The sequence below is a fragment of the Miniopterus schreibersii genome, assembly GCF_964146895.1.
Source record: "Miniopterus schreibersii genome assembly, chromosome: 4".
Lineage (NCBI taxonomy): Eukaryota > Metazoa > Chordata > Mammalia > Chiroptera > Miniopteridae > Miniopterus > Miniopterus schreibersii.
The window spans coordinates 89,057,286-89,082,714 of NC_138105.1; the positions used below are offsets into that span (position 1 = coordinate 89,057,286).

At 43.1% G+C, this 25,429-nt stretch overlaps 1 protein-coding gene across 1 annotated transcript in view; it reads right to left on the reverse strand.

Moving 5' to 3' along the window:
- Positions 1-582: 582 nt before the first annotated feature.
- ATP10B (ATPase phospholipid transporting 10B (putative)) overlaps positions 583-25,429 on the reverse strand; it is a 216,370-nt gene continuing 191,523 nt past the window's right edge. Inside the window, exons 18-24 of the mRNA XM_081135492.1 lie at positions 24,074-24,150; positions 22,557-22,682; positions 18,543-18,743; positions 16,817-16,897; positions 15,396-15,500; positions 8,100-8,287; positions 583-3,373 (exon numbers count right to left, since the gene is read on the reverse strand). Coding sequence (XP_080991618.1) covers positions 2,914-3,373; positions 8,100-8,287; positions 15,396-15,500; positions 16,817-16,897; positions 18,543-18,743; positions 22,557-22,682; positions 24,074-24,150 — 1,238 coding nt within the window. The 3' untranslated portion in view covers positions 583-2,913. The remainder of the gene's footprint in view (positions 3,374-8,099; positions 8,288-15,395; positions 15,501-16,816; positions 16,898-18,542; positions 18,744-22,556; positions 22,683-24,073; positions 24,151-25,429) is intronic.

A 25,429-nucleotide genomic window follows, 5' to 3' on the forward strand; every position in this document is an offset into this window, starting at 1 on the left:
ATCCTCTCATGGTTAAGGTGTCCGCTGGAACCTCTCCTTCTCGGAGCGGCTTCCTCTGATCACCCTGCAAACCACCTTCCTCCCTCCCTGTCTCCCCTTCTGGACTGTAAATCCCTGGAGCGCAGGGGCCGGGCCTGCTTTTGTTCCCTCTGTTAGGCTCGCTGTGAACAGCAGGCACAGGCTTGATATCTGCTGAACGAGGGAATGAAAAGGGGCCCCTAATCAATAGGGGTTTGAGGTTGGCGGCAGGCTTCCAGGAAGAGGGGAGTGGCCAGGGTGGAGTTTCAGGGAGGGAGGACTGCTGCTTCTGACCCTTGTAGCCGTCTTAGTGTGTCACCATCTTACATTGGATCAAATATGGTCCTGGTGCTCTATGTCCAACAAGGCCATGAGCTTCTTTAAGGCAGGGATGAGTTCCTCACAGCCCCTACCTAGCACGTCACCAGGCATCTAGTAGGGGCTTAACAGAAGTCTACTGGGTAGATAAGGGGGTAGATGGGTGAAGTGAATGAATGGATGAACAGATGAGTGAATGCACAGAAGGATGGTTGGATGAGAGAGTACTCAGAACTGCAAGCAATTCTGGAAAACCATGTTTATTTTTTTCTTCTAATAAAGGATGACACATTTCTGGTCAATCAGTACAAGGTCATAAAAGTATAAAAATGTATTAAGTACAATCTTTAGCATTATGTTATAGGGAAATAGTCATTATAACCTTTTCCCCTAAGGTGGCATGTTGGATGGTCACAGTTGCTTACAAAGAAGGACAGGAGTACGTGACCAGTTGTCCCAGTTGTTCCAGGACTGTGGAGTTTCCCAGGATGTGGGGCCTTCAGTGCTAAAACTGGGAAAATCTCAGGCTAACTGGGATGGTTGGTCATGTAAGAAAGAGCAGCGTCACAATGATGGGCATGGTTGGCATTTAGGTGTCAGGATCAGACATTTTCTCAACTTCTCCATCACCTCTTTTTCTCTTAGCTCTGAAATAAATATCCCTGTGTTATTATCGAGGGTGTTACAGCTTCAAATGTTTTTCACATCCCATCCCCATGCCCATGTACTCTGACTTGTCTCTTATGCCAAGCTTGGGTAGTAGGGCAGTTCTACCCTAATTTGTAGGTGTGGCATCCAGCGTCAAGGTTCCTGGCTTTAAAAAGCAAAGATCTACGTCCTAGATCTCCTGAGGCTAGTGGTCTTCCCATGCCTCTGTTCTTTCCTGAAGCATCCTGTCTCACCTGGCTTTCAGGACTGGGCAGGAATCATATGGAGAAATGGACACTGAATCCGAGTCTTGGCTCAGTCCCCTTATTTGGGACAATTCATGTTATTACTGCTTAGCTGGCTGTGTTTCCCCTTTAGCAGTCCTCATGTAGGATTCCCCTGAATGCCCACCAGCTGGCCAGTGCTGGTGTCATGTGGTAGATTCAGTGGAAGAGACCCAGTGTTTTTGGCTCCAGGGTGATGCTCCAAATGGCTTCTCCAGCTCAGGTTTTTCAGTAGGGTGGTCAGAGACCAGCTCAGTCTGCCTTTTGCCATCTTGGTTGTTGAGATCTTTTTGGGCATCATTGTTGAGAAGTTACTCAAATGAGGTGGCTATGACTCTTAGGCTCAAAGACTTGTCGCATTCATTCCTAACCTATAGGGATTTTTCCTAACATACAGGCACTGTCTTAAGGAGAAAGGGTTTAGTAGCAACTTCCTGACTTATCTTAAAAGACTAGGGACAGGCTATCCTTGCCCACAGTAGAGTTAGCTTCTCTTGACAGCCTATCAGAATTCTGTCATCCATTCTTTTATTCCAACACTGTTGTGAGCTCCGACATATTTGGTATTTGCTACCTCTAGGGGTAAGAAGCCTATGTAATCCTTTTCCCTGTGAAGTGAGATTATCTGTGACTCCCCCTAATTTAATGGAAGCATGTTGCTAGTGTCCTCCAGGTGGCGCTCCTCCGGGATAGGCTTAATGAACAGGGTTTAACATTGGCCCTACCCTTTAAGATGTCATTGTTCCAGCTCAGAGTTGCTCGTGTCATATGGGTCTATTTTGTGTGCAGGTGTGCTAAGATCTACTCATCTTAGTTTTCCTGTTCTGAGAGTGGAATGAGGATGGGTCCTTTAATATAAAGACAAATAAAATAAATAGCTTTAAAAAAAAGTGCTGCCCTCTTGGTAAATTCTCAAGGCTGTGGGACACGTGGTCTGCCAGCTAAAGCATGGGCCTTCTGATCTATCCATTTCTCTTAGCATGCATCTGTTTTCTGCCTCTTACACTAGCTGTGGCCCTACAACCCTCTGAAGTGTCTGTTGCACTGAGTTCAAGTGTAGTTTTAATCTTTAGATGTGGTTTTCTTTGACTGAGAGGCTAAAAGTGACACAGCTCTTTGCGAATGGAAGGGATGTTAACCCCAACATGGCCGTCTTTGCAATACAATCAAGATGCAGCACTTGTGTGTGCCAGTCTCTTCTGAAACTTAAACTCTCGTACCTGTGCTGTGAGGTGATGGTGTGACAAGCCCAGAAACTTCCATAGCCTGAGAGATTGCCTGGGCTGATACATTTCTTGGAATCTTGGAAACATGCATTGGGCTCTAGGTTGTACTTATCTAGAGGATCAGAAGAACATCTCTGAGCTAAAAAATTTGAGAACTCAATGCCATAGAAACACAACTTCTTTATAAAACTCTGTTCACGAGATGTGCTACCTGGCAGCAGGAGAAAACTGGAGGTCGGCTGGTTTCCAGTCCTTTTTTGTCAACCCCCTTGGGGCCAGCACTTCTTCTAAGGAAGCCAAGCCTGGTGGGGAAGAAGAGTTAGACTGGCTTTTTTCCTCCACGAAGAGGAAGAGTCTTGGGTTAATTAGGCCAGGGACTGGGCGGCCTCCCTGAGTTTGTACAGCTTTCTGCAGGCCCCTCATATGGTCAGTGAGCTCTGGGATCGGCGATGGCTGCCCCTGCTCGAGCGCTGGCATTTATCAGTCTGTCCACTCGGGTAGGCCCCGGATGCCAGCCCGCTGCTGGGCCCCAGGAGAAAGCGATCTCCAGGGGAGAGCTGAGCTGAGGAGTCCGCTGAGCATGGCTCATCCCTCCTGTGGTCTCTGCTGCTTCTCTCTCCATGCTTCCCTCGGTTCTCCTTGCACTTCTGCTTGGGAGGGCCAGAGCTCTTTGGGGTGCTGGCTCTGAAGTCCTGTTCAGGGACAGGTGGCACTGGACGGTGGGTGTGCTGAGCCTCTGCAGGGACGGGGGCAGGCATCTGTCTGCTTCTCCAACTCTGGATTTTCAGGTCTCTTTTGTCCGTGGGGAGTTTGTCAAGTTTCTGAGCTTTTGAGATCAGGGACTTCCCACATGTCCCTTGTAGAGATAAGACAAAGTACCTGGTGGGAAATAAGAAACAACAGAATAAAGCTGTTCTCTGACTTTTGTTGACTTCTTGAATTTTAGCATTGAAAGGGAGCTTAGAGTCCAACTCCCCACCCAGGGCAAGACCTTTTTTGCTGGGCTCCTGAGTGATGGTTAGCAAATCTATGCCTGGGCACCTCTGGGATTTGGGAGTTCAATAACAATATGTAATAGCTAACATTTATTATGGACCAGAACTATTCTAAATGCTTTAAGTGTTATCAACTCATCTGTCCCAACCATCCCATCAGTTGGTATTTTGTTTTCTCATGTTACATATGAGGAAATTGAGGCAGTGAGAGATTCAGTGACTTGTCCAGAGCCACACAGTGGTCTAGCCATGGTCAGAACCAAGCACCCTTTGTGGAACATAAGTAGTTTCTAAATACATACTCTCTTCTTGAATCTGTGGGCCATGCTAATTTCACAGCATTGCTGTATTTTCACCATTTTTCAGATGGAGAAACCAAGGCTCCAAGAGATGAGATGGGTTTTCCAAGGTCTCCTGAGCTGTTAGTTGCTAGGTCTCCCTGACGGTTAACACAAGGTTCCTTTTCCCGGCCAAGCTGCATGGAGCCTGTATCGGACTCTGGGACTGGGAGTCTCTGTCTGTGCCTGGACTCTTGTTCCATGGGTGGGAAAAAATAAGGTGAATAAAATTGCATGGTCTATGGAGAAAGCACATGCCCTCCTGTGATACTGGGCTCTGGGTGTCAGTTTCTCTGTCTAAAAAGTAGACATCTAAAGTCTTGCCCAAAAATAATCCTTTAAAATATTTTTATTTCTAAAGCCTTTTAAGTAGTGAGCCTGCCATCCCTCCAAAAGCTTTAGGTGTCCTCACAGTGCACAAGGGTTTCTGAAGACCCCACGGCATCAGGTAAACTTTCCCCCATTCTTTCTCATCTCACCCAGAGAGACAGTACGGGTGGGGGTGTTTGTTTCAGGAAAGACTCAACTTCCTGCTTGGAAACTGGAATTGTCTCAGTTTAAACCTTTCCCCCAAGCCACTACTTTCCTTCTCCATCCATTTACCGTAACAGCAAATACATATTAAATCCCTACAATGGGCTACGCCCCAAGGGATTAAACAGAGAACAGGACAGACAGGATTCTTGCCCTCCTGTGGCACCTGAACAGTTATAAGCAGAAGGAACAGTGAGAGTGTCAGACATCTGACCTGGTGTGGGACACCTTCCTTGAGGAAGAGACATTCAAGCTGAGGACTGAGGAATACATGGCAGGTGGCCAGACAAAGGAAGTGAGAACCATATCCATGCAAGTGGCTGAAATGTGGAGAGTAAGGACAAGAGTGGGAAATGACCCAGAAGGGGTTGGCAGGGCCAGAGCAGGCAAGGACTGAGAAACACATGATTACACTTTGACGCAGTGATCATGGATTAGAGTGAAACCTACTAAGAGACTTTGAAGTAATCTGGGATGAAAGGATTTTAACCTATCCATGGTGGTGGCTATAGAAATGGAAATAGATGGATTTGAGAAATATGTAGCAGATAGAATTGCTAAGTCTTGGCAATGGGCTAGATGTGGGCATGAGGTGGTGGGTGGCATCAGGATAACTCCCAGGGGTCCGCCTTGGTCCTCATTGGGTAGCATTTGATGGAAGAACCTCTGAAAGAGGCCCAGGTTTCTTGGATGGTGGTGGTGATAAAGAGGATCATGATTTAAGTTATGGATGTCTCACAATTTCTTTGAACTTACATGCCTAGTGGAGGTGATGAATACGTAGCTGGAAAGATGTATCTGGAATTCAGAGGAGAGGTCTGGGTTGGGAATTTATATTGGAGATTCATCTATTAAAAATATTTATCTTCACAATAGTGGTTGCTATGTCTACAGAGAGACTATAAAATTAGAAGACAAAATAACCTAAGACCAAGGCTTGACCGATACCATGTCAAGGACCGTGAAGTAGGAAAAAACAAACAAGTGTTGGGGAGTGTCGAAAGATTGGTATCCTTTATTGTAGCTAAGTAAGATGCTCATTATATTTTAAAGTTTATGTATTAGCTTCTTTTGTTTTTATCTGCAAAAAAACTTACATGTTCCTAGTTTTAAGAGAGACTGTACAGTTCTTTTATACTAGTTGAATTAATTAGAGCAAGATTAGTGAGGTCATGGTTAGTGGTCTAATTATCCAAGGTTGGTGAGTGAAATCTACCTCCATTATGATAAATACATCTTATAATAAGTGAACCAATAGTTTTCTACAGGAAACATTCTATCATGTAGATATCTATAACAAACATTAATTTTTCCAAGGTTACAAGTCAACAGTCCTTGGAACTATTAAAATAATCCTTTCTCAGAAGAAACCTCTTTGCTTTTCTTAGTAAACAAAATTAAATGGAAATTCAGCTTTATGATAATATAAAATAAGCAAAGATTTAACTTATGTGCCATGGTAACAAGTAAGTATTTGCTAACTTTCCCGACTTGTCTCTCTTTGCTTAACAAGCTGTACTGTTCAATGCTTGTCTTTTCAAAGCACGTGTCAACAGTCTTCCATACTTTTCAAGGATTCTCATGAGGCTGGTAGCTTTTGGCACCAAGTGTGTTTTCTAGCCAAGGGTAAGACAAAGAATATGGGGCTGATAAATTTCTATTTCTATACTCCCCAAAAGACACAGAACAGAACAGAGGAGTTCAGTCCTTGGTCAGTGGTGATCACAACTGTATTTAACCCCAAAACTGTGAGTTAAAGTATTTAACTCACATATTTGATGCCCTTTTCCAATGAGGGCACAATCCTCCTGGTCTCTCCCAGGGTCCATCTCCCGAGGGGCCAGGCTGAAGAAGGGGTATGGTGGGAAATACGTCCTCTGAGGCTTGTGCTTGTTCTTAGCGGTCTCCCGCTCCTTACTCTCAGGGCCCTCAGTACTAATCTCTTTGACTCTTGTGTTGTAGTCAAACTTCAGTCTGAATCATTCACTGGATTGCAGGCTTCCTGAGAGCAAGGGTCCTGTTTTGTTCATTTTTCTGTTCCTTTAACATCCTTTGCTCATGTATCTCTGTGAGCAGCCACTGTGACAGGAACCATGCTAAGTGTTGGTTATATAATAAGGAGAGTACCTTCTATCCAGGAGTTAATGTTCACACAGAGACAGACAGACAATTTATAACAAATGGGGTAAAGGGCAGTGACAGAGATACACCCAGGTGCTGGAACACTTGAGAAACAGGGACACGTTTTAGCCTGAGGAAGGTAGGTGAAGTTGCAGAAGGTCTGGACTTGGTGCTACCTCAAATAATATCAAAGGGTGAGGAGCTTTGGTGATGGGAAGGGTGTTCTGAATAGAAGGAACAGAATGAGGTAAGGTAGGAAGGTAAGAGGACATGGGCCTTTAGGGAAGTACGAGCAGCTTGGTGGTGTGCAGCCCAAAGTTTGAGGCAGAAAGTGGGAAGATGAGGCTGTAGGGACCAGGAGGGGCCAAGCAGGGAGGACATGCAAACAGCGCACATTTAGATGCAACCAACATGTGTGTCTGATGTCTTGCTATCTTCAGTCTCCAACCCTGCATCAGAAGTCAAGGTTCTGAGGTGGCTTAGGAAGAGGAGATGGAGACCAACCTAGGTTAAGCAAGCTGACAAATTTATTCAAGGAAGCGCTGTCTGCTGCTTTTGGATTAGAAAATGTTGTGCACAGTGTAGTGATGGCCTGTTTTTACTACAGCTCATAATGATAAAGTGGCTGAATTTTGATGTTCAGAGTGGTGAGATCATGAGGATGAAGAGGGGTTAAGGCATGTCTGCAGGTATGTCAATGTCAAGTTCACTGACTGCTCTGACTAGACAGTGTGGACAGAGACTAGACCATTGGCCACCCAGTTGGGAGAATCCAGTTCCCACTGGGATTTGTGGTAAGCTTGTGGAAACATTCTGGTCCCTCTTGGGACCTGAGTTGTCCCATGAGCAAGTTGGACTAGAATCACAGCTCCTCCTGACTTCTAGGTGATCACAACCAAATAGCAAAAACAAAATGAGGGGCTAGATAGGACAGTGTGTATTAAGAGCAAGCTCCAAGGAAACACAAGGCATTGTTGCTGTTTTTCTGGGAAAGGCAAATGCAGAGAATTTAGGCTGAAAATGTTAGAAATAGTCCCTGGGCATGAATGATTTATTTGGCTCATACATCTTGTGTGTATCAACAAATTTGAGTAATATTAAAATGTCGGCTATTTTATGCAAAATTTGAATTTCTGTGAAAAATCTGAAGCTCTGGAATGCTAAGCATGATCATTCTTGATGGCAGTGATGGGGGAAGATGAGGTCTTTCTCCCCATGCCTGTCCTTCAGCTGGTTTGCTGCAGTTGCTTGCCTGTCTCTGTAGGCATTTGAGTGTGAGGCTCCTGAGCTAATAAAGAACTTCAGAGCTTTTCAAAATGATCCCTATACACAACAAAATTTGTAAGGCTGGAAGATAGAAATTATCTATCATTTTACAGATGCCACAACTGAGGCCATGCCAGATTTGGTGACTTGACTACTCTATGGCTGACCTGGGACCAGAGACTGTGGTGCTTACCTCCAAGTTCATTGTTCTTTCTGTCCTAGGACACTGTCTTTGAGACAGTAGCCTCAAGGGTCCAGCCAGGAGGCAAACTCCTGACTCCTGGGTTTTGAAAATGGCTTATTGAGGAGAGATTGGTAGTTCTAGGAAGAAAAGAGCCCCTGTGCTCAAACCTTGGGAGAAGAGCCGCCACTGGTGTGAGGAAGCAGACGAGGTAGAAAGTGGGGTCTGAGAGCTGGACTTGCATCACCCCGTAGGGGTTGGTGGGACTGTTGCAGGTGACACAGGTGGCGTTGTACACTAAGGATACCACAAAGTACATCAGGAAGCTGCCTATGAGAACCAGCCCGTGGATGATGGTCTGTGGAGGGAAGAAGTAAATGCTGTTGAAAGTGGATCTTAGATCAGGGTGCAGTCATGCTGCTCGGCTAACTTTGTTTTAAACTTCTTTTTTTTGGAAATGCAGCACACATATAAAAATTGAACACACATACCCCAAACACCCCTAAATCTTCTGTCTCAGCCTTGACTTTGGTGACAACTTCCAAGCTGCCCTTTGATGTTTTACCACCTTTCTGTGTTTCTCTACACAGATTGTTTTCAAAATGCTAGTAAGTAGAATCATATTTTGTATAATTTCCACACGTGGCTGTAGTTTGTTTTCCAAGTTCAGTGATATTGTCTAATCTTATTTTGTCCTGCCTATTTTGTGCTGCTTTCTTTCCCTATTCTTGTCTTCTTTTAAACTTACTGTTTTGTGTAATTTTATCCCCCCCTTTACTAGTTTGAAAGTTAGGCACTCCATTTCTATTCTTTCAATGATTACTCAATAAATGATAACAAGCAATCTTAACTTACCACAGGCTAAAGTTTAGAACTATTCTCTCTCTCTTCCTGAATTATACAAAGGCTTTACTATCCTTTATTCTGTTTAATCTCCCTCCCAGCATATCTTATTGCTACTGTATATTTTAATTCTCTCATCTTTTTAAAGCAGACATGTCATTATCATAGGTTAATATGGTTAGTATTTATTAAGATTTAGTTATGTTCACCACTTTCTATGCCTTAATTTCTTCTTGCATCTTGGACCTCCCATCAGAGATTTCTTTCCTCTTGCTTTAAGTACATCCTCTAGAATTGCCTTTAGTGGCAGTCTGGTGGTGATCTATTCTCTTCTGCTTTATTTCATTCTCATTTTTGATGGATATAGCCTTCTTGTTTGGAAGTTATTTTCATTAAGCATATTTAAGATAGCATTCCACCGTCTTCTGGCTTCCATTGTTGCTACTGATAAGTTAGCAACTCTTCACTTGTTGTTCCTTAGAAGGAAATGTATCACTTGAAACCTGGCCTGCTTTTATGATTTTTATTTTGTCTTTAGTGTTCTATACTGTCCTTATGATATAATAAGTGTGGATTTCTTTTTGTTTGGGTTTTGCTGACTTTCTTGAAACTGGATTTATGTATTTCATCACTTCTGCAAAATTCTCAAGTCGTTATCTTTTTAAAAACATTCCCTCTGTCTCACTTTCTTTCTCATTTCCTCCTAAGAGTTTGATCAAATGTATGTTAGACCTTTTAAGACACCACACTATCTTCTATATATTTTCATCATTTTTCCTCTGTTTTATATTCTGGATAATTTCTTTTGACCACTTTGCTAATTCTCCTCCTCAGCTGTCAAGCCAGCTATGAAAATAAATTAAGTTTGTTGTATTTTTTTATTTCTAAATGCTTTATTTAGTATATTTTCTAGGCTGCTGCCATTGCTTTATATAGTTTACCAATCTCTAGATATTTTTGAAAGTTTAGTCTTTATTTAAACATAGCTTTCCTATAATTTATATCTGAAAATATCAACTCCTGAAATATTAGCTTTGGATGTTTGTTTTTTTGACCCTTGGTTAGTTTTGATAAGTGGTGCTAATTGCCCTTGAAAAGTTAGTAGGGACAGTTTGAGATTTAGGCTAAAATACTTTTCTCTAGAGTTTGGCTCACCCAGGTGATATGAGCCTGGGCTGCAAATCTGTATGAGACAGCTCATGTTTGTTTCCAAGGCCAGGTCCTTTATACCGATTCTTCCTTCTCTGTTCAGCACAGTGGGAATGATGCATGGTTCCTGCTGGGAAGGGAGTACAGGCAGGTCCATTTTTGCACGTGCCCTTACCTGGAAGCTATGGTATTTGGGGGCTCTAATTTCATGTGATCTCTTGTTAGACTCCCATCTTGGGTGCTGGGCTTTGATTTCTGAACCTTTTACTTAGTCAAGTTTGCCCAAAACAAAGTTCTCTTTGGGCAGGGTTACAAACACCCCAAAGGAAAACAGAGGCTTTGGCTTAGAAACCTTCTTTTCCAAAGGTTTCTGTTTTTACTGTTGTCAGCTCTTTCATGCTTTTAAGGAGGTTTTTGTGTGTTTTTTAAAGAAATTATTCATTATTTTTAGTGTTTTCAGCTGGAGAGGTGATCTTAATAATCCAGAAGAAGAAACCAGCTGATTTTTTTCAGTTGCTTTGGTGGGGACTGGGAAAACTGACACAGCCATTAAAATTCACGTTAGATTTGTACCCAGGTTAGAAACAGAATTTCCCCATGCTTCAAGAACTTTCAAAAAGTTCACATTTTTCATAATAATTCTGGTGGTTGACTCCCTTCCCAAGAGCACCAGAAATTACCGGTAACCATGGGGACATCTGGTCTTAGAGATGCATTTGGTGGATTAATAATGCTGAATGGTGAGTGAAGGGAACAGGTTTCCTCTTTCAAAGCAGATGGATGCAGAGCTTTCAGGAAGTGGGCTGAGCGCAGTCAGAGGATGCAGAATCTTTATTCTTATCACTCATATAATATCCATTCGAGGCCTGATTATACTTTGCAGGGCATTTTGAAAGGTAAAAAAATGTCTAATGGTTAAGAGGGTCATAGAGGGCAGAGTTCCTCTTGGGAAATATCTTGGGCTAGTTTAAAAAAATATGATTTATTGTGAAATATTTCTAGTATATAGACAATAAACTCCATATACCCAACATCCAGCTTTATCAATTTTTACCTTATGTAATATTTGCCTCAGATTTTTGCTAAAAAATTATCTTTCAGGTATAATCAAAGCACCTATGTATCCCCTGTAAATGCTTTCTTTTTAATCTTGAACATAAATTCAGTGTTCACCATTCTGATGCATATTTTATACATACATATTTATGCAGTCATGCTTATGGATACCTCATTACTTCATCATGTGTGGATGGCCTTCTGTACCTTTTTATCTTCGTTGGTAGATACAGCTCTAGTTTATTCATTTTAACTGCTCTATTGTAAAAACATGCCACAATTTACTTATTTTCCTATTGAATAAACATTTAGGTACTTTCCAATTTTTTTTTTTTTGCTATTAAGAACATGGTATAATTCTTGCACACACATCTGTATACACATGTGCAAGAGTATTTCCAGGGTGCACACTTAGAAGTGGAACTGGGTCACAGCATATGAACACTTAACTCCTGGCTATTTTCAAATCGCTCTCCAGAGTGCTGGTATCAGTTTATAGTCTACTAACAGGATATGAAAGTTCCCTCGTTGGGCTTTATTGTTTTTAACAAACTGCTAAGTTGCTTTGCCAGTAATTTATTTAGAATTTTTACATCTGCGTTCATTTAGTGAGACTGGCCTATAATTTTCTTTCCTTGAACTGTCCATGCTGATTTTGGTATCAGGATTATTCTAGCCACGATAAAATGCCTCACTTTCTACTCTGTGAAGAAATTGGTATAAGATAGAGATTATCTTTCCCTTATAAGTTTGGTCACAGGGTTACAAATTCAAAATTTTTTTAATGGTGATTGGTTTATTCAGGTTTGCTGAATGATCTTGACTATGTTTCGGTAAATTTTACATTTAAAGAAACTATTGCCCGGCCAGGCGTGGCTCAGTGGTTGAGCATTGACCTAGGATCCAGGAGATCATGGTTCAATTCCCGGTCAGGGCACATGCCCAGGTTTCCGGTTCGATCCCCAGCAGGCGGCGTGCAGGAGGCAGCAGATCAATGACTCAGTATTGATGTTTCTCTCTCTCTCTCCCTCTCCCTTCCTCTCTCTGAAATCAATAAAAGCATATTAAAATAAAAAAATAAATAAACAAGGCAAACATAATATTAAAAAGAAATTATCAACTTGGTTACATTTTAAAGAATTGATCATATCTATACATTCCTAGCATTGTTCATGTGGTCATCTTTTCGTCTCTTCTCCTGGATCTGTTTAGTCAGACATTAGTTTTTATTACGTTTTTGAGGAGCTTAGTTTTGGTCTTATTGATTCCATAGTTTCCTTGATTCGTTTCTCTCATCTTCTGTTTCCTTTTGGTTTACATGGTAAGATTTTAAGGACCTTGTCGATTTTTATCTCCATTTTTAATAATAAAACTAGATACATCTCAGAAATTTGCATGTGTGTTTCTATAGTCATTCAGTAACAAGTATGTTATAATTTCCATAGCGCCTTTCTCTTGACCTCTTGAGTTATGTAAAAGTGCACTTTGAAATTTCCAAGCATGTTGGGTTGGTTTGGTTCTTTTTTTGTTTTTTTTATTGCTTATGATACTGATTCTTTCAAATTCCTTTGTGATTCAGAATTTGGTCTTTTTAATTTTTGGTAGATGGTCTGTGTGTTTGAATAGACATGCTTATTTGTTTGAAGCAGGACTTTATATATTAGACCTAACTCTATGAGATCAGGTGTGATCATTGAGAGCTTCTCTGTCCTTTTATTCTATTTGATCTAGTCTCTTTCTGATGGAAATTACATCAAAATCTCTATTGTGAACTTGTCCATTTCTCCTTATATTTGCTGGATAAAAAATCCAATCTGATAAATTTTGCTTTTTATGAGTAAGTCCATTTACATTTATTGAGTATTGACATATCTGGATTTATTTTGAACATCTTATTTTGTGTTTTTTGTTTGCCATTATTTTCTTTGTTCTCACCTTTTCATCTTGCCTCCATCCTACAGAATTGATAGTTTCCTATATATCTTTTATTTTTCCCCCCATTCCTTTATGGTTAACTTTAAGTTTTTAAGATACTAAATAAATGTGTACTTTTATGGAAAAATTATAATTAAGTATGTATTTCTATCTCTTCCTAGCCACGATGAAAGCTTTGGCATAAATTAATTACCCATTTAACAGGAACCGAGGAACACACTGAACCTACTGGGGGCACTTTTGTAAAATTTTAATACATACCCCTTCCTCACCATTGTGTTGTTTATTACAGTTTTAGCTTTTATGTTCCTGCAGCATTGCATTCCTCCTTTCAGGGAGGGCCTATGAGTGCTAAACCTCATAGCATAGCATATGTTTATCTGAAAATGCCATTTACTTTGCCCTAGTTTTAAGTGATAGTGTAGCTGTTATTTCCCTCAGGTCTTTGAAGATCATTGACCTCCATTGTTTTGTGGCTTCTGTTGTTTGAATGTCAGTTCAGCTGCTGTTCCGTTTCAAGTGACTGGTCCATAGTGTCTGGCAGAGAAGCTGTCTCTGTGTCTTTAATACTGTACCGTTTCACTATGTTATATCCAGATTTATTTTTATTACTTTTTATTCTTAATGATTTTCTCTTCAAATAGTCTTCTCTACCATCCTTTCATTTTTCTGTTCTGACCCCTGTGATGTGGGTGCTGGAGCCACTCATTCAGGCTACCATTCCTCTGACTCACTGCTTCAGATTTGCGTGGCTTCTGCATGCGCTCCCAGAGACGGCCGTCCAGTTCAGGAGCTTACTCTGCGCCGGTGTCCCATCTAGAGTGGATCCCACGAATTGCATTTTTAATTTCACTGACAATCTTTCAATTTCAAGAGTTCTAAAAGTTTCCTAGGTTGGCTCCGTTCCTAGAATTAAAGTTATACCTTTGGCTCTTGCCTTCCTTTTTCATAGCTTCTGATAAAACTGGAACTCCAAATGCTTGTGATTGGCATTTTCTGTTTGTTTATTTTTTAGCTTGTTTTCTTAAGCCCAGGCCTCAGACCCAGCAGAAAGCTGTGCTCCCCGTCTAGGATCCAGCCTCCCCACTGCTGCAGTCTGAATCCTGTCCTAGCTCCCAGAAAGCCAGCAGTTTGAACCTGTCCAGTCCATCCTCCGCCCCTCACGCCACCCCCATGTTGCAGCCTCTTCTGGTGCTGGTGGTTCTTGAAGAAATTTACCCTGTACTTAATCTTGACTATGCCTTTTTGGTTTTATCACTTTGTCCTATTTGTCATGGGCATGAGTTGGAGCAGAGAGGTTTGCAAAATGGGAACTCTGCCATCCCGAAGTCCTGTGGGTGGCTCTGATCAGCCACATCAGGGCCAGGTGTAGCTTGTGACAGTGGTGGCGGGGAGCATGTAGAATGCAGGGGACACATTGAGCCTACTTGAGGCAGTTTAAAAATTTCCTAATACTTAAGTTTTCAGAAAGAGCCATTTCACCTTGACTAAGGACAAAGCTTTCCATAAAGTGGCCTCTTACCGTGACATCTCATACACTCACACTCAAGTGGTTACAAACTCAAGAGTCAGACTTTCCAGTTCGAACATGCTTCTCTCTCAAACTACTTGGGGCAAGTTTCTTAGCCTCATTATACCTATCTCTAGATCTATAAAATGGGAATAAAAAACACCTACCACATAGATGTATTACAGAATGATGACCACAGTAAGGTTAGTTAACATCCATCACTTTGCAATATGTGGGGTGTCCCCCCAAAATGCATACACACACTCTTTGAATAATTATTAAGGCAGTGTTTATTAAAATACATTTCACTTCCAACATTGAGCTATCAGCTGATAAGTGTGTATACATTTTTTTGGGGACACCTTGTATATATGTCAAGTCATTACACCATAGGTCAGTTAAATTTCAAAACAAAAACCTACTGAACACAAAGGGCTCTGGGAAGTTAAATGAGATAGTACATTAGAAATCGTGTAGATAGGTCCCTGGCATATAATTTTACGCTCTTTGTTTCTATATTTATTACTGAGAAGAACTTAATGAAAATGCTGGTGTTGCCCTTTTAGATACTAAAATGAGATATTTCAGCTTGAGATGCGGTTACGTAAAGACAGTTTTCTAATCTTTTCTCCTTGAAATTAAATGGGGAGCATACCTCCCTCACACAGCATGGTCAGTCTAATATTCTCCTGGTCTCTGAAAACACCCTTCAATTTTTTTATTGCTATCTAGTTATGCAGCTAATTGTCTCATTGTGTAATATATGTTAGTTTCATCATTCTGGCTAGACGATAAACATGCTGAGGCCAGGAACTTTTTCTTCTACATACCTTTCACCCCTGCACAAGAGAGACATGGGAAAAAGCTCAATATGTATTTTGCGAGTGGATGAATGATAAAAAGCCCAACAGCTCGGAAATCTGAATGTGGGCAGTAAACAGGAACACAACTTTTAAGCCAAGGAGGCACTTACCCAGGTCTTCATTTCCATCGCCTGGTGCAGGAGGATTGTGGCGAGGGCGATGGTGTTGATGGGTGTCCCAAAGGTGAAGACATCAATATCAGAGTCCTTGTAGGTCTGCAGAGGGGGAACAAATAGATACCGTCAGATACGCCTGTGGACTCAAGTCCTTGGCTTTGACACCGTGATTCCATAGCGTCTGTGAAGGCAGGTGTCAAGGGTTGGGGAGGAATGGAGAGAAGACACCCAGCTGCCATCTGTGTGCAACTAGCTCACAGAACAAAGGAGGTGAGGGGTGAGTTGTCAGGGCTAAATTATTTAAAAACACATTTTCCCAGGAAGCCATGGTGGGCATTCCAGAAGTTTTGGGATGAATGGAATAATTTATCGAGCAGGAGTGAGGCCAATTGGTGAAGATACTTTTGTGTCCAGCTTCAAGGGGTTTACAGCTTTCTTGGAAGGGTAAATGTAGTACAATTTAAGGGGGTAAATGCTACAATGGAGGCAAGTATAGACACCCTGGGAGCACAGAAGAGGGGCTATATCAGCTGAGAGTGTAAGAAGGAGTTAATCTCTTGAAGAGAGTGAGGAAAGGTAGTCCAGCCAAAGGCCAGAACTGAGGGTGGATGTGGTGGGTTATGGAACTTTAAATTGAGCTCACAATAGGAACAAAAGATTCAGCAGGAAAGACAAGCAGAGGACTGGCCAGGGTAGTATAAGGCGGGAAATTCAAACAAAGCATGAAATGGCTGCTTTCTCCACCCCCATGTTGCTAATTGCAAAAGGATATGAGCCCTGAGGCCCGGTAGACACTTCTGTTTACCGGGTAGCAATGGCCCCACATTCTAGTTCCTTGTCCAGGAGAAATACAACAATCCTTCGCTATCTAAATTCTCATTCTACACTGGGGAACCAGATTGAGATGGGGCTGGTGTCCTTCCTGTATGCGTTCCTGCTTTTGGTTCAGGCAATGTGGTATTCTTTATTATCAGAACTTGCTGCCTGAATGCATAGAGCACAGATCTAAGTCAAGGGTTGTAAATTCAAATACCTTCAGTGCTCAAGTAGGAAACAGTAAATGAATGGAGAAGGCCAGGCATGAGACAAAATGGAGTGGTGGGGACTATGGCAAACTGGAGAATATGGGCTCCATCTGAGCAGGGCTGTGAGTCAACTCTAGATTTCTGCCATGAGGGAAAAAGGATCCAATGTAACAGGAGTGTTCAGTTTTCCAAAACCTGGCAGAAAGTAAAATGTTTGGGTAAAGCTTTCTGACTCATCAAATACCCTAGGGTGGATGCAGTCCACAGGCCACCTGTTTTGAGCCTCTGATCTGAAGTATCCAGAAAGATACTACTAGTCTAGGATTTCCTATAAACAGGACCAGTTCCACCCTACAATTTGTATGGTTAGAATGGAACTGTATGACTTACCAGGTAAGGAATAAAGAAACAGATGAGGCTCTGGTAGAACGCATCCATCATGGAAACCCAGAAAGTCAACAGGTTATAACACTGCAAAGAAAGAACACACCAGCAGTTACCACCACCGGAATGGCTTTCATCACTAACTCCACAAACAACGAGTGCTGGTGAGCATGTGGAAGAGGGAACCCTTGTGCACTGCTGGTGGAATTGCACATTGCTGCAGCCACTGTGAGAGAGTATGGAGGTTCCTCAAAAATTAAAAATAGAGTTGCCATATGATCTAGAAATTCCACTTCTGGGTATTATTTGAAGAAAACAAAAACACTAATTTGAAAAAATATGTACCTCTATGTTCATTGTATTTGTGTGTGTGTATACACACACACACACACACACACATTCACCACACACACACAAAAAGGAATATCTTGCCATTTGTGACAGCATGGGTGCACCTAGATGATATTATGCTAAGTGAAATAATTCAGACAGAGAAAGACAAATACCATACAATCTCACTTATATGTGGAATCTAGAAAACACAATAAATGAATGACAAAAAGCCTTTTTAATAAAAAAATAACTTGGTAAGTGTGGAGATTCTAAGGTTCCTAAATGACATTTGAAAGGAAGATCTGTCGCAGACCAGGGTCACAGTTTGCCAAGAGACAGAGCTCAAAGCCTTCTGATTTTGTGCCTTCCCTGGGAAAAGTGAAACTACTTACAGTTTACGCTTTTGCTACATTAACTTCTTTTAATGCTAGATACTCAAGGAATGCATCATCTGGCTAGTGTGCCTGTGGGAAGCGGGCAGGTAGAAGGCCTAGGATGCACCTGCGCCATCGCATGTCCCCCTTGGCTGAGCTGCAGGGCTGCTGTGCTCTCCTGTCTTTGGGTTAGGACTGGGCTTGTTTCTTTGCTGGCTATCCACAATATAACGCCAGCTCTCGGGCACCCCACCTGGCTTTGCTCTCCTCTCCCCCAGGTGTGAAGGTGCTCTCAGGCATTTCAGTGTCCCCTTTCCTAGAGCTCCTCCTGTGAGGCAGTTTCCTTGTCTGGCTCCTGCAGCCAACCCCCTGAGGTGATGGATAGAGCTCTATAAAAGTGAACTTTCTCTGTCTCACTAAAATACAGCTAGTGTGTAAGTTATGATGCATTTTGTAAGCTTTAGATCAACCACTAAGGATATAACTCAAATGCTAGATAGTTAAATAACCATTAAAGGGAATTGGAATGCTAAAAAAAAAAAAAAAAGAAACCATTCTGATGGTGCCCCAGGCCTTCTTTAGTCTACTTGATACCGACAAGTCTAGATCATGTGTAATCTTGAGTTTTGCCTTCCCTGCTGTGAGTGGAAGCCCTCATTTATGAATGCCTCACCCGGTGATGAGAAAACTGGTTTTTAGTCCCAGGGGTTCCCAAACCAAGCCTTAGGGCTTCTGTTTAAGGCCTGGAGATGGGGGGTGGGGGTGGGGCTAGCTACATGCCTCTTCCCCTTCCACTAAGATAGTCCCATAATGGGTGATATAATTAAGAAATCACTAAAAAGAAACATACTCACTGGTCTGGTCCATCAGTCTCACCAGCAAATGAGAAACAGGCCATGAGTGGGAGGGAAGTTACTTGGTCACGTGGGAGGTGAGTGGTAGAGTGGTGACCAGAAGGCAGGGCTCCTGACCCCCAGCCCAGGGCTCTTGCTCTGACACCTCCAGGGAGAAGCCGAGCCCCTTACCTCGGAGTCCTGGCCGCTCTTGTACAGCTCAGGCAACGCCAGGAGCGTTTCCGCTGAGATGTCTTTATCAAGAATCCCGAAGACGAGAGGGGGCAGCGAGGTAAAGAAGAGGTTGAAGAATATCATCTGCCAGTAATCGATCATGGTGGAGCCTGAGAAGCCACAGAAGAACTGGTACCAGAAGAGCAGGTTGACGTAGCACTGCAGGGAGACAGAGCGGCCTGGTGAGCGAGGACCTACAGGCAGCCCGTCCTCAGCTGCTGCCTGGGGCCTCTGACAAGTCACCTAGTGACAGGGAGCATCAGTCTCCACATCGGTGACGTGCAGAGTCAGGTAAGGATTGGAGATAACTCACATCCTCGGAGCAGCAGCTCCTCACACTATTATCACTACTAACTACTACTGCTACTACCTACTAACTACTACTACTACCACTACTAATGTCCTTCAGGACTTTGTTAAGGTAAGTGTACTGTTGTGGGTAAGAGCACAGGTTTTGGAGACAGAGAGGACTTGTTTTGAATCCCCAGTTCTTACTGTGTGACTTTGGGCAAATTGCTCAACCTTTCTGAACGTCACCTTGCCAGCTTTCCGATGGGGGCAGTAGTGCCTAGACCATGGCACGTAGTACAGAGAGGCAGCGGTTAGTAGTAGTAGCATGGAAAGAGAGAGGGATGGTCCTGAGGGCGGGATGGTAGAAACACTGGACTGTGGGCAGGAAGCCTGGTGGGAAGATGACTCCATGAGAAGGTTTCTCTCTCAACCCTTTCCTAATGGTCACGCAGCTCAGAGGGGTGACTTAGGAAATCTAACTGTTGCTTTCTGCTTTCTAAAGCTCTCTCCCACTCAAGCCCTCCAACCTGAGATGGGCTGGGCCACTGTTACTGTCTCTGAAGACAGATGCAGGTTGTGATGTGCTTTGGTGACCGGAGCAAGGTCACATGAGCAGCTGGTCCTGGAGTTAGGACTAGAACTTCTCTGCTGTGTGGCTGAGTCCCAGAGGGGCAAAGGTTATTATAGGACATAATTCAGCAGGTTTGTGTTCAAGCTGGAATTCTCATTCCCCAACTGCTGGGTCAGTGTTATTTTGAAGAGATTTGCTATTTATTACTGTAAAAATAATATAAACATGTTAATACTATTAGTAATGCAATAATTATTATTTGACCTTCTATTTGTGTGGTATAGTATATTGTACATTATTACATGTGTGATATACATTATAATTTGTCCCAACAAACTTGCAAGATTAATATTATTGCTAATAATACAATATCATATTTATGTGTTATAGTATTAATATAATATATCTTGATAATAATGTTACTAGTCCCACTCTACAGATGAGGAATCTGAGGTTCTAAGATAATCAGTTACCCCTTGTCCAAGTTCAGAGCTGGAAAGGGCTACAAGCAGCACCTGAGTTTTCAAGGCTTTCTCGTTGACCTCCCCCAGCCCCCAAGCCTTCTCAGTCTACCTTTGGGTTATTGTTCCTTTCCACCTGAGACCCTACATGTCACTTCCCAACAGGGAGCTCACAGAGGTCAGGACACTAAGTATCTATTGGCAAAAATGTTTAGAGTAGGGAGGTTATCTGGGTTTTAGTCTTGCCTGATGCCAGTAAGCTGTGTGAACATGGAAGAGTCACTTAACCTCTCTGAGCCTTGGTCTCCCGTCTCCTAGAGAGGTGTCCATAGCACCCTGGCCTTCCTCTAGGGAGATATTAAATTAAGTTCTTTCCCCCTATACTAGTGCTTATCAATCTTTAAGGTTCATAGCAATCATATCGGGATTTTATTAAAATGCAGGTTGAGTTAGCAGGTCTGGGGTGGAGCACGAGGATCTGCATTTGTGCAAGTGTCTAGGTAACACTAATGCTGCTGGTCCAAAAACGATGTCTTGAGAAGCAAGATTTATTGAGACCAGGAGATGACCAACCAATCCAGCCATAAATGCCGGGACACAGCCACATCAATTCATCTGCACAGTGGCTATAACTGCTTTCATGGGGCCACAGAGGAGTTAAGCACTTGTGACAGAGGCTGGATGGCCCACGAAGCTGAAAATATTTATCATGTGGCCCTTTGCAGAACAAGTTTGCTGAGCCCTGATTTAGATGGTGAGCCTCCTGAGGGCAGTGAGTGCATCTGTCTCTATACCCAGTGCCTGATAATGTTCCCAACACAGTAGATATTTGACAGAGATTTGAATAATCACTTGTCTATCTCAGCTGCTCTTCTCCCTAACACTCACGCTGGAGTTCTAACACTGAAGAGTGTTTCCTCCCCTGAGGCCCTGGGAGGACCTTGCGTATCTCCACTGCCTGTCTGGAGCCCTGGCACCTTGGAGGGTGCACTGAACCCCATGATGGCGTTGCCAGGTCGGGTGCTTGCCTTTCTCCCAAGAAACTACGGTGCAGTAATGAATTCACGGCTCACATCGCAGAGCAGGCAGGGTTTTAGTCCTTGGAAATTAGTTTCAGATGCAGAGGTCAGAGTTCTCCACCCTCTAATTGCAAAGGGAGATAATGCGGCGTCCGTATCGCAGTTGACAGCACAGCATCGGGCTGGAAATAAATATCATTTTAGCTTTGAAAGCATGGCTGGCAGCGTTGCCTCTTCTATGTCACAAATTTAATGCGGAGAAGAGGTTGGGCTTATTCAAAAGAACTGTTCCCTTAGAGGCCAAGAGGAAGAAATTAAACAGGGGCATGCTGAATTCTAAATAAAGTCCTTTATGCTCAGAGTGAGTTTCAAGTCAAATTGAGTGACTTTGCATAGACTTGCTGAAATAGTATCACCCGGCTTATCGGATTAACATTATTTTTGCCATGCTCTTTATATATATATGTAAACGCACACATTGAACTCTGCACAGAAATGCTCACTCCTGAGCAAGGGTAACCGTGACAGTGCCTGCGATCAGGACTGGGGGATGGAGCAAGAGGGAAAAAATGTAATTTTCAGGCTGCTACTTGGACAATATTTTTCTCTTCCATCCCCCTGGTCTCACTCCTCCCTCTTGCCTTATGCAAACAGGAGTGGATTCTATTTGGAGACTCTTGGGGATTATTCAAAGGTCCTTGAACTAGATAATGAAAATCTCAGGCCCCTTTCCCTCCCCTAAGACAGCAATGCTCTGATTTCTTCCTATACCCCTTGTTAATCAAGGGATTTCCAGACAAGAGCCTCCAACAGTTTTGATACCTCAGCTGGTATGTGCCTGCTCTGGGCCCTTATCAAAAAGGCAAATGAACATATTTTTTTGGAGAAACAAATTTTTCTGTTTGTAGAGTGCTCCGTGCAGTCCAGAGCTGTGACATGAAGGCCTTTTGATAATACTACTAGGGACAGAGAGGGTCATAGTCTCCCATGTTATTCATGAGGAAACCAAGGCTCAGAGAGGTTAAGTGACTCTCCATATTCACAAAGCATGCTAGTTGTTCTTCAAATCCTTCTCTTCCTTGCAGTCAGAAAACAAATCTCATTATGGAGCCCCTCTAAGAGTAACAGCAGCAACGACAGTGATAAAAAATAATAGCTAACTCTATGGGATAATTACTACGTGCCTATCATTTTATACACAAACTCTCATTTAATCTTCTTAGCAAATATATGAGGAAGGTACTTTTACCAGTCTCATTTTATCGATGGCAAGCGAAGGCTTAGGGCCAGTACCAAATTACCATAGATTCAAACCAACATGCCTGACTCCAGAGTCCATCTCTGTAACTGCGCATGCCGCCTCCTCGGCAAGCATTGTACTGCTATCCTCCCACCAACGTCACAAAGTAGACAGTATTAGATCCATTTTGTCAAAGACGAAATTGAGGTCCAGAGAAGTACATTGCCTTGCCCAAGGTCACACAGAGCTAGTAAGGGACAGTATCGGGATTCACAATCCCGATGAGCCTGACTCCTCCCCTCCTGCTAAGATTGTCTGTGACTCTGGGGACAGCTGGTCCCCGGCAAAGACTCCCACAGTCCGGGTGGGAGGCCGCCATGGGCCACTCACCACGTTCTTGTAGAAGTAGTACACCACCATCCTGGCCAGCCGTGAGTAGCACCAGTGGCCATGCACCAGCAGCAGCTTCTTGAGATGTCTGAAACGGGAGATGGCAAAGTCGCTGGACATGACCGCCTGTGAGGGCAGAACAGAGACATTGCGTCCATCAGTGCTGCCAGTGCACCAGAGAGGCTTCCCGAGGGCAGGGCTTTGTTCTAGGTCTATAACTGGTAGAGTCTAAAAGACCTTCTGCCATGATGTGGTGCCCTTGGGGGCTCTTTCGACTCTGACACCACACTTTCTCCCCTGGGAAAGCCAAACCTCACTAGAACCCCATGAGGGCAAGTCAGAAGGGGCCAGTGCTCTAATTTGGCCCTTCATCTCTTTCCATTTATCCAACAAGCATTTACTGTGGCCCAGTATGTTTTGAGCACCCTGCCAGGGATGCGATGGTTACCCGGAGAGTAGGGGCTTCTAGGCAAGTTGTCCTCAAACCTCTGACCATCCCTGGTCACTCCTGAGGCAGGCCATTCACTCCACTCTCTGAAGGCATGTGTCTACTGCCCTTGGGATCACTAAGAACAAGACACAGTCCCTAGTACTCTTAAGACTGTGAGGTTTGGACAAGACTGGTTATAAGTCTGCATTCATCTAGGGAGGAAGCATGGAGTGAGAGGAAGGCTTAGTCTCCTGAAACTGGGGGTCGTTATGACTTTGAGTAAATTTAGCTTTAAATCCTAACTCTAGAAATCTCTCTGTCTCCCTCTCCCCCTGTCTCCCTTAGACTTTCCTCTGGATAATCAGCAGCCCCCAAGGCAGCAGAAAACAGTAGCCAAGACCTGACCAATGGTCACATGGTCTGGATAACATGGCTGGCTAATAATAACATCTTGACCTAACTTATGTTTCAGCTCCTGAGCCCTAGGGTGGAATGACTCCCCTGACTCCTTTCTCGGACAGAGGGACATGAGAAGAGACCTCAGAACTGCCCTCAAGACCTGAAGACACAATTCATCACCCTTATCTCACCTCTGACAATCAGCTCCCTGCATGACCCCTGAACCATGGTGTCTTGTGATTTTGCCCTGTATAATCTGTTACCTACATGCCTTTGGGGCATTGGGCTTTAACATTAGTTCCCTGTCTCTGGATCGGCCAGTTCAATATTAAACTTTCTATACTCCAAACTCCTGCTCATGCATTTTTTGGGGTGAGTGTACATAGGACTTAAGGAAAAACATTAGTTTCTGGTGGTAACACTTCCCTGAATGGGTGGGTACTATCTGGCTGTAGAACACAGATATCGCCAGCTGTCTGTAAAAAGCTGAGCATCCTTTGATCTCTGTGTTCTGAAAGACCGGGCAGTAGGGAGCTGGTGATGAAGGTTTGACTTAGAAGTCTCCTATCAGATGATAATTCTGCAAAACTCTTGGGTAGAAGTTCACCCGACACTGCGAAGAATGCCCTAACTCCCACAAGGATCAGGAGAGCAAGGGAGAGACCAGAACAGTTGATGGGAACAGCACCTGCATGCCTTCCTGTCCAGATATGCCAATCCCAATGTCAGCAGCTTGAATCATGCTCACGTCATTGGCCCCGTCCCCTGAAAGAAGAGAAGTCATGAGGTATCTTTGGGACACTGAGAAGGGTGTTATACCAGTGGCTCAAAAGTGTCCTATTTGTGCTTGATTGAATCCTTTTAACAAACACTACCCTGGTCCTAAGGGAAAAGTCAATTGCTACGGTGTTTGGCCAAAAACATGTCTTTTCTTCTTTGGACATTCAAATTCTTCTTTATCATTCAACAAATATTTGGGTCCTTTTTCTAGGCACCTTGTTAGGAACTGAGAATACAATGGTGGGTATGTGAGACTAGAGCTGTGCTTATAGTTTACACAAAAGGCCTTTGCTAGTGTTACAATGGACTCTGAGGAGCGAATGGAGAAACTGAGCAACATAGGGACTTGGCAAGAGTAACCCAGCTAGTGAAGAGACCCAGGAAAGCTGGAGCTCTTTCCAATTCCGAGGCTGGTATACCTTCCCTAACTCAGGATGACAGGAAATACTGACAATATCAAGACAACTGGGATGTTTGGACAGCTAAGTCATCAGATTGTCAATGGTATCAAAGGACCAAAAAGGTGTTCAGTTTTGTTTTTGAATATAGACAAATGAGATTGACTAATTTCTTGGTTGAGGTACATTTAGTCACATTGAGTTCCCATTCAATGAACTAATTCAGGAAACTGGAGGTTGTTAGGGCCTGTACTGCCAAATAGATTTGTCTGTAATGATGGAAATGTCATATATCCTTACTGTCCAACATGGAAACCACTAGCCCCATGGGACTATTGAAACATGGCTGGTGAAATTCTATTTAATTTTAATTTTAAATGTAAATAGCCACAGCTAGCTAGGTGGCAACCATTTTGGACAGCACAGCTCTACACAGTGAGCTGTATAGCTCACAAGCCTAGCTCTTCTTAATGCCTTATCTGTTCACATGAGAGTTTAGGAAACTTTTTCCGTAAAGGGGCCAGATAATAAATATTTTAGGCCTTGTCGGCCAAGAAGCAAAATTAAACAACTGTCCTTATATGTAGGAAAAAAAAAAAACTATTCTTAGCATCCCTATAAAAACATGCAGTGGGCTGGATTCAGCCTGCGGGCTGGGGCTTGTAGACTACATTGCCTTCACCTCCTGACCCCACCTCTTTTTCCAGTAGGTCCTCATGATTTGCAATTAAACCTACATTAGACATCACAGAAAACGATTGGGGTAGAGAATTTTCTTCCCATGATTATTTGGCTCTTGGGGAATGGGAAGCAGTTTCTTTGGGTTGGAACCTGGAGTGTGGCATGCTGGGGAGAGGAAGGTGGCT